The sequence below is a fragment of the Bidens hawaiensis genome, unplaced genomic scaffold, assembly GCF_021521415.1.
Source record: "Bidens hawaiensis isolate Kalapana, Puna unplaced genomic scaffold, B.hawaiensis_p1.1 tig00019476_1, whole genome shotgun sequence".
In the NCBI taxonomy this organism is placed as follows: domain Eukaryota; kingdom Viridiplantae; phylum Streptophyta; class Magnoliopsida; order Asterales; family Asteraceae; genus Bidens; species Bidens hawaiensis.
Genome location: NW_027492960.1, coordinates 216,211 through 225,958, shown reverse-complemented (window position 1 = coordinate 225,958; position 9,748 = coordinate 216,211). Strand labels below are relative to the sequence as shown.

The 9,748-nt window shown below is 35.1% G+C and overlaps 2 protein-coding genes across 3 annotated transcripts; both read left to right on the top strand.

The window, feature by feature from the left end:
• Positions 1-732: 732 nt before the first annotated feature.
• Positions 733-4,888, top strand: LOC143558458 (uncharacterized protein At4g06598-like). The gene is made up of 5 exons (XM_077047294.1): positions 733-877; positions 1,789-2,498; positions 3,101-3,176; positions 3,269-3,395; positions 4,454-4,888. Exons 2-5 carry the CDS (start codon positions 1,801-1,803, stop codon positions 4,654-4,656), a joined length of 1,104 nt encoding a protein of 367 aa, XP_076903409.1. The 5' UTR covers positions 733-877; positions 1,789-1,800; the 3' UTR covers positions 4,657-4,888.
• A 2,181-nt stretch (positions 4,889-7,069) lies between these two features.
• On the top strand, positions 7,070-9,066 carry LOC143558465 (uncharacterized). Of its 2 annotated transcripts, XR_013139745.1 has the most exons (3): positions 7,070-7,161; positions 7,802-7,988; positions 8,852-9,066. XR_013139745.1 is itself a non-coding variant. In XM_077047301.1 (2 exons), the coding sequence occupies exons 1-2, from the start codon at positions 7,076-7,078 to the stop codon at positions 7,911-7,913; spliced, it is 198 nt and encodes a 65-aa protein (XP_076903416.1). In that variant the 5' UTR covers positions 7,070-7,075; the 3' UTR covers positions 7,914-7,989. The 2 variants fall into 2 exon arrangements, 1 of the variants encoding a protein (XP_076903416.1); XM_077047301.1 differs by lacking the exon at positions 8,852-9,066 and having other exon boundaries at positions 7,802-7,989.
• Positions 9,067-9,748: the final 682 nt, after the last annotated feature.

Sequence of the window (9,748 nt, the reverse complement as noted above, 5' to 3'; positions counted from 1 at the left end):
GTTCGTTTACGTACTTTAGTGTTTGTTCATTAAAGGTTTTTAATACTTTTATTGACTTTTCTAATCTTAGTATATATAATAGTATTAGCAAAATTATTTGAGTATTATACAATTATGTGATTAATTATATAAACTTAGCATATGAATATAAATGTTAAAAAAATACACCAACACAAAGTTGGTAGCTGGACCAAACTATTGACAATGACTGTTTTCAGTTAGCTGGACCAAACTGTTTGTGCTCGTCAACCTTTCACAAACAAATTCGTTTCCTTAATGAATAAACATGAAAAAGAAATTTCGTTCGGTTAGCTGTTCGTGAATCGTTGCTTGTCCAATAAAAGCTTAGTGGATGAACATGAACAAGGTCTTGTTTGGATCGGTTTGGTTCGTTTGCAGCCCTAGCTTCTTGTTTCATAGAATGCATATGCTGACTAATAGTTGATTTACTTGTTGACTATGAAAATTGAATTTGAATCTGAGAATTTGGTTTAATTGATCACTCAGATCCTATTTAATGCTTATCTTTCTACTTGCAGCAAACTTTGTGTTTGATGGAACATACATCATGAGCTTGTCTACATGAGTTGTGAATCAGCACTTTGGTTTGTAGTCATTTGTTCAGTTGTTTGGTTGTCAGGATCTTTTATTTTTGAAAGGGGGGAAAAGTAAGTATACTACTCACTGTAAATCTAAAACATATTAGAGAAAATATCTAGCCAAGAAAACAACCACCTAAACCTAACTGTCAAGATCTTTTCAAGCATATTAGGTATATGTAGGTTAATTAGTGATCTGTGACAGTATCCGTTGCATACATTGGATTCTCCAAGGAAGAGCTTGCAACTTTCTAGAAGGTCCCTATAATGCTCTATTGGTAGCCTTTTGTTCTTAGTATTTCTGTAGGATCCTCGTGTATTATGTTGAAGCTTTAATATAGTGTAATCTAATATATATGTAGGAGAACCTAGTATAACTATAAGCTCCCTGACAATTTCCATTTCCCAAATTCAACAGGCAAGGAAAAGGATACTGAATTCTTGATATTGTGAAGTCAATGAAATAACAAAAGAGAAAATAGATTACTCTAGTTTATTCTTTGTTGCCATCTCTCTTAGTTAGTACAGACTAATTCAGATTACTTTTGTTCAACCATTTAAGTTCCAACCCAAGTGCTTTTGCTTGAAGAAGTCTTTGAGATTGTGTGATATAATCATCAAGGCGCCTGTTAGAACCCGGAAATCGAATGGATGAAATAAGGGATAATTGGCCTGATTCAAGATAGGCTAGATCTCCAAAATAAAATTAGATGTTATTCATAGTACTTGATAAAAACATGGATATCAAAAACAAAGGAAGTATGCAGCTATTTATTCTTCTAATTGGAAAGTTGCAAAACTGTCATTAATTCTCCATTAAGCTTGCATTTAGGAAATACTTTGACCAAGTGAGTCAAGGGCTTAAATCTTTTGGAAATACTTTGACCAAGTGGGCCAAGGTGAGATCCGAAAACAAATTGAATTTGCTCCATGGATCCACCCACTTTAGCTGGGCACGTGTCAGTGGCACTTTCTTTAAACTTATTAGAAGTGGAGGTGGTAATTTTAGTTCATTCACTTAGTAATGGCTTGACCTGGGTTGTGTTTTATCTCATGCTATTTAGCCAAAAGGGGAACATGGTAAAAGTCGCCCATTTTCTATTTTTAAGTATGTGGATACTGCATGTATTGCCCTGTATAGTGTCATTTGATTATTTTCATTATTATTGAAATAGACTTTTGATTTTAGTGTTTAGCAGGAATGGCAATGGCAAACTCCAAGGGACCTTCAACAATGAGAAACATGATGTACAATGGAAAGCACTCATTACTGCCACCTAAAAGTCCATTTCCCAGCATTGCTCCATCATATGCAGATTATGTCTCAAATCCTGCAATTGGACCCAAAGGCCCACCAAAGTACCGGGATGCAAACCCACATCATCAACGCACTTCATCTGAAAGCTTTCTGATAGAAGAACAACCTGCATGGCTCGATGATCTTCTCAATGAACCAGAAACACCACATGCAAAAAGAGGTCACAGGCGATCATCAAGTGACTCGTTTACATACATGGAAGCTGCTAATGCCGCTTACAATGAATATCAAGCACAAACCGAAAACCGATTGAGGAATTTGACTTCTCCTTCTTGGGGATCTCAAGACTTTGATTTGTATAAAGATTTTAGAAATCCAGGGTCTTTTTATGCTGATCCAAATGCAATGATTAGAAATAAGAACCGAGGGGTATGGGATTCACCACCAAATGCATCCAAACACAACTTTGTTGTTCAAGCTTCTGCTTCTTCGAGTGCTTCTGGTGATGGGAATACATCCATTGGAACTGAGAAAAAAGAAGCAGCTGAATCTGCACGGAAAGATCCCGATTCTTCTGAAAGAAAGGATTCTTCTAGAAACATGGATTCTATTTCAGAAACAGACACAAAACGTGCCAAACAGTAAGCAAATCTTTCCTGTTGTGGTATTTTTCCACATGTCTTAATCATGATTATAGTTATTCATGCTCCATTACTCCTGTAACCAGGTAAAATTATATATCTGGGAATTTTGTACAAGATTAAATTTTACAAGATAAATAGTAGGAAGAACAATATGTAAAAAGTATATTTGGTCTTTTTTTTTATATAAACAATATTTCATTACCTTTTACACTGTCCATCTTTACAGCATTGGCATTAAGCAACCTTGTATTGTATACAAGAAGTTTCAAGTAGTGTTTTTTTACTTCTGTCTACTAGATGATGTCTTTTTCTGGTATAGATATGAGATAAAAGGTCCCATCTAATAGCAACTGCTTTTTATTAGTTTAGCTGCTTTATGTGAAGGCTACATATAATAACTTGTTTTTAAACTAGGGTCCACAAGTTAGAAGAGTAAAAAACGATGAGCTACATGAAAAAGTATGTGCTTAAAACAGCTTATCAAAATGCTTCAGAAAGTAAACACAGATATATTCGTCATTATCTCAATTTAATAGAATATTAATGATTTAATCTCTAAAGCTAGTAGTGTATTCATTAATCTAATAAACCTAATACAGGCAATTTGCTCAACGTTCTCGGGTCAGAAAGCTCCAGTACATTGCTGAGCTGGAAAAGAGTGTACAGGCTTTACAGGTAAATTAGAATTTAGAACACACAAATAAAAACCTTTTTATGGGTGTCTGGTATATATTAAACCGGGTCATGCTGATCTGCTGTAAGTGCAGGCAGAAGGCTCTGAGGTGTCTGCTGAGGTGGAATTTCTAAATCAGCAAAGTCTTATTCTGGGCATGGAGAATAAAGCACTGAAGCAACGGTTAGATAATTTGGCTCAGGAGCAACTGATCAAGTACAGTAAGTTTCAACACACATTCATTCTTTGCAATTTGAATCATTATTGCTGATTAATGGATGAGGATAATGGGCAGGTTGGGTCAGGTCGGATTGGGTTGACCCAAAAACGCTTTTTTGTTTATTTTTACAAAGCAACTTACCATAATAAGCGCATTAATTGTGGTTAAAAAGAGGTATTTGAAGAGCTGTAAACGTAACCAAACCGAACGAGACCTTGTTCATGCTCATTTGTTAAGCATTTAGCATTTATCGGACAAACAGATGGTTCACAAACAAATAACCGAATAAAACTTCTTTTTCGTGTTCGTTTGTGTATGTTCGTAAAGTTAATGAACGAGCGTAAACGAACATATATTACCGAATGAACATAAACGAAACGTTCACAAATACAAATGAAAGAGCGTGATCTCTGTTCATGTTTGTTCATATAGTTAATCGAGCATAATTCCTTGTTCATGTTCGTTCTTTTAGTAAACGAACAAACGCAAAGGAACTTTCCGCCAAACAGTTCGCTGAATGTTCGGTTCGTTTACAATTTTTTACAGCCTTGGGTATTCTTACAATGATAGGTCTAAACTTTTGAATAAAATGATTCAGCGATTGTATGTATTAAAAATAGACTTTGGACTACTTTCAACCTGTTTAATTCGTTCCCCTTTTACCTAAATTCATTAAAACTAAAAGTTTGGAAAAACATGATATCTAACTGATGTGAAAATTAGATGCGCGGTTTTGACTTGCTTATTTATGAATGGGTCAGCTCAGGATATGTTTTATCTCTGACGGCTCAATTGGGTAAATTAGAAAAAGAAAATGAAAAGCTTAAAGGAAACTCTTAAACCTCCAAAACCATTTTATATATAAAAGAAAGATTATTAATAAAACAATGTACTTTTTAAGTCATTTATGACAATTATCATCTATAGAAAAGCAAAAGGAAAACATGACATACTGTTTTGGACTTTTGGATCTAGTTGAGAGTTGATCCATTGAAAGTACCAATTCTGACCCAAACCCGGTTTTGCCACATCATTGAATCTAAACACTTGTTTTTGCAGTGGAGCATGAAGTCCTGGAGAGAGAAATAGGACGATTGCGGGCTTTATATCAACAACAGCTACAACCACCTCCACCACCTCAGCCAAAACCTAGCCATCGGCGATCCGCCAGCAAGGATTCAGTCGATGCTCAATTCTCAAACCTTTCTTTGAAAAACGAATCTGGCTCCACAAGTTATGTTTCGGGTCCGGTTCACATATGAAGCCAAGTGTTATCATCCCAACAGGAAGACAATCGTTTGCAGGTTTTACTAGGTTGTTTAACTTTTGGGCCCGCGGTTGTTACATTGTATCTGTATCAATTGGGCTGTTTTTATGTTTCTAAATTTGGTATGTTTCTGTGCACCTGGTAGTCTGGGAATCTGTATCCCAGTTGGAGACTGACCCGAGGTGGTAACCGTAGAACGCAATACAGCATTTCATGTTGTTGCATATGCTCATTGATTATCAACTTTTATTATTATTATTATCATTATTCATCCTAGTTTTGTGCAAATTGTTTCAAAAGTTGTTGCCACCTGTCTGATGCACCGTTGACTGTGTTCGTTGTCGCTGTTAGTGGTTTTAGAAACAAATATGACGGGTGAACTTATTTTCTTGACACCTTTTCTTTTTCATTCTATAATGGTTTGTTTTAATTCGAGCTTGTTTTGGGCAAAACACTATAAACACTACAGAATTTGTTTAGAACTCTGAAATACTATATAAATATATGTGCATTTCATGTAACTGTAAAACTCGTATAAACACTTGCATTTTTTGAAGAAGTTAAGCTGTATAAATTCTCGTACATTCATCCAGAATTGCAAAAACCGTATAAACATACTCATAAATTTTATAGTTATTATAATACAGGAATATTGTTTACCCCACGCCCTTCCTAACTCTGTCAAGAGCTAGAGGTGAAAAGTGACGCACATCGGTAATTGAAGACGCCATGCCTGAATGCAAAACCATGTTTCATTGAGAACCAAGTTACTGGTTACTAGTTACATGTTGCGTATTTTAATAGTTTATTACCTTAGTTTGTTAAAAATCATCACTAGGATTCCCAAGGGGCCAAGTGTATTTCTTGTCATTCTAAAATTTTAGTTTATACTTATAACAGCTAGACAACAACCACCGTATCCAGTAAAATCTCATACATAGCAAAGTTATATGTAAGGTATGAGGAGAGATGTAGGCAGACCATACTTTTATCCCAGATGATAAAGAGGCTCGATGTTTCCAGTGAAACCCCCTGCTCCAAACATTTATATGGACAAGAAAAAAAAGACACAATCATTGATGAAAATAAACAAAAAAACACAATCAATGACGAAAAGACATAATGATCTTTTTTCCTTTAACATTGTGGTCTTTTTTTTTTTTTTTTTTTTAACGAGGAAGTCGGTGGAAACATTTTTGTGTTTACTTGTTTTGTTTTTTTTTAGATTTTGTCCACTCACCATGTATGCCAAAAATCAAGAGAATGAAGGATATTCAAAGCCACTAAGATGTAGATCAAGTGACTGGAAATTAGTGGTGTTGCCGGCTACATCATAAGACACCACTATTTATTTGAGTGAATGTGTGTGCTAATGGATGTGGTTTGCTCATACACATACTGTTTGTGATTGATATTTAGGTTTTGAGGGGTTAAGAAGCTCACCGGAAAAGTGGTTGCGGTGGTGAAAAGTGGTTTGGGTTTTAATTGTTAATTTCTTTTTATTTTTGAAATAGTTATTACTTATTATATTCTTAATATCCATGTCAGCATATATAAAAAAAATTAAATCAATGACAATTGACATGTCAGCATTGTTAAATAGGTTAAAAACATAGGATTAGCACATAACTCAAACTTAGGTGATTTAATTAAGAGAACAAAAAATCTGAGTGACCTAATTGAAACAATGTTAAAACTTGGTTACTATTCTATGAAGTTATTCCTTTTTTAACTACAAATTCTTCACATTTTTATCCCCTTTAAAAAATAACATGACCCTCATATGATATCATATATGTGCCCAAACTCATGAAGTACTTGCTATGTTGATTTTTAGAAATTCTTTTTAGCAGTGTTTGAAAATATCCAATACTCGAACGTGTTTTCAAAGGGTTTGTTTTGATTTAGATAAAAAACATGTTGGGGATTTCGTTTACTACCATAACGTCTTTCGTTAATTTATATTGGATTTTGATAATTCAAATCATTGGTCAACGCTAAACCAAACTTTGAAAATGTACAACAAAAGTCCCAAGTTTCGATCTATTGGGCGCTAACAAGCCACATCATTATCCACATCATCAATAACTAACGGAATCTAACCCCGTTATTGAAAAGCTCATTAGCGGCCAATAGGTCAAAGGTTATAACTGTTGTGGTATATATTTAAAGTTTGGCTTGAGTGTTTACTCAGAAAACCATAACGTCGTCTTACACTTGACAACCGTTGTGCTTCCATAAGATCAAAGCTAAACACGTGTCGGGAACCCCGCTCCCCCACCCCCCACGTTATCGTAATAGATCGAAATTGATTCTTAACCGAATACCACTAATGAAAGCGAGGGTTGTCTTAGCTCCTAACCATTGTTTCAGCACCTGATACTCGAATGTTTTAATTTTCTTTCAATTCGAGAATGGCGAAGGAGGTTAAAGAAGCCTGCAAGAAAGAAGCATGCGACATTCAGTCTTGCCTCTCCAAGAACAACTTTCTTCCCCAAAGGTAAGCTACCATGCTTTACCTAACCTAGCCTAACAGTCGTTAACTTACACGTTGCCTTAGGATTCATATCATACACTATTATTATTATTATTATTATAATACACCTCTCATCTCATGTCGCTTCATACTCCCGTTTTCCGATTTCAATTGATATTTTTTTATTTGCATTTTTCAAAACCCTAATTTAATTTTTGAAAGATAATCGGTTCATTCACATGATGAATTGTGCTTCAGTCTATGCTATGTTCATCGAATTGAAGGTGTATGCAGTGAAGATGTTCAAAAGTGTTAGTATGAATTTTTAGGACTAGTAATTCACACAAAGTTTATATTTCATTTTTCAAACATTTTGACTGCTACTGATTTTAGGGGCCGGTTAGATGAAATTGAATCCGTTTTCCGATTAATTGCGATTTTTACAACACTGGTTATGCGTCACTATTGCTCATGTATTTGCATATATAGAGTATAATAGTTATTAATGTAAACCGATCAGTATGTACCCAAATTGTTTCGGATTCTTCAACCACTTGTTCATTAATCAGAGATTGAACAGGATTATTATGGAATGTTCCGTTTAAATATGTTCTGTATTGTGAAGTTGTTTAATTACTTGATACTATGTGTTTGATGGTAACAGGTGCATCAAAGTTATTCAGCTACTGCAATCATGCTGTGAGCAATGTGAGTATAAGTCCACGCATTGCGGATCTGTTTCTGGTCTTCTAAAGCAGATAAACAAGAAGCCTTAATATTTCAAACAAGAGGGCGGTTGGGATTGAAGCTTTGTTTTTGTCACTTTCTTGAGGAGAATTAAAGATTATGCAGTGAGTTTGACTTTTTCCCATGCTTTGTTATAGTTAAATCACTTGTTTTCTGTATTTACATCCTTAGTATGGTTTCATCCAAAGAACACACTGATTCTAGGATTTTAATCCTAATATAGGTCACATTTTGTTCATTCTTACAAAACAGTGAGCATGTTAAATATGATGACAAAAACTATATAATTACAGTATATATCTAACTTATTTGACGTTATTTTACTAATCTCGTGAAAATAACGTTAAAAGTGACGGACGGTTAATCAGGCATCATGTAGTGGCGTTGATAGCCGAAAGACAAGGGTACATGCACCGATCAGCCGGTGTCCCGATGATTGAGTGCTATGTGCCTTATGTCCAAGGCTTGATGCAAAACTACTATCGAGCCGGGGGTCTCACCGGAAGCAGCCTCTCTATCCTTATGGGGTAGAGGTAAGGCTGTCTACATCTTACCCTCCTCAGACCCTACCATAGCTTTGCTATTGGTGGGATATACTGAGTACGATGATGATGATGATGATGATCTAACTTATTGAGTAAAATGATTTAGGAGGCTGTGTTCAAAATTTTACTTCGGGGGATTTTCACACTCATTTCTTTGTTAACTAAAGTCATTGATTTTATCCATTTGACCTGTTAGATTAAAAAAAAAATAGCCCAAACCTACCCGTTTCAAGTAAATGATCAAAGTTTAAAATTGCCACTAGGCACTATCAGAGTGTGCTTATGTATGCAATTGAAGTCAAATATTATGGAGAAATCGCTTTGCTTACATGGGATCATTGTTCTGGGACACATGTTGCAATGATTAATTTACATCAATGTGATGATGTTTAGTTATTGAAATTTGACTGCAAAATTTGCAGGAATAAATGATGGGTGCAATTCTTAAGAGGTAGTAGCTAAATGGAAGCATGTACAATGAACAACAGAAGCAAGCAGCTTGAGAGAAATCTCTTATGATGAACTACTTTGTAGGAATGGCTAAAATAGTCTTTAAAAAACATTTGTAATGTTCTACAGTCGGTTTATGTAGATGATCTTTGTCTTTGGTATCTTCTTCTAATTGGTTTTCGGATGTTTCACCATGGATTTTGCTTTTACAATTTTATATTTTGAAGTTAGAAATATGGACAGGTTGGATAACGGGCCAAAACATAAATTCTTGCAGGACGGTTTGAACAAAAACAGTTTTATCAGAAATAAAGTAATATTTCGACCTACTTTAACCTGTTTTTTAAACAACTTTGCTCTCATGTTTGTAGCAATGACTCAAAAATGGTGACACTAGGCATGCTGCTTTTTGTAAACGGAGGTCGCCGTCCAAGATGTTTACCTAGGGAAGGTTCGAACCTTGGACCTTTTGCCTTTTGGGTACCATTCAGGTGCCTTACCCTATGAATTTTTTTTGTATAAGTAGGTTGTTTAGGAAATTGTTAAGTGCTCGTAGGTGGGTTTATGAGGAGCGTACACAAATATGTAGTCCCTTACTTGAACAAGTAAACTTCAACTGATTTTCAGAACAAAAAGATAAGGTGGCACTTAGAACACATACTTGTATTTGAGATTCCTAGTCCGCTCATGTGTTAAGCAGACTTGTATAATCCGCTTCTTGAACAAGCAAACTCCGGCCAAATGGCAAAATGTAAGATTAAAGCAAAAGCTGTTGGATTTAATTACCGAATCGTCCTTAATTATATGTGGCTTGTGGTATAAGGAAGGACTCTTTGAGTGCAAGTAAAGTTAGTTAAGGATAAAAGATA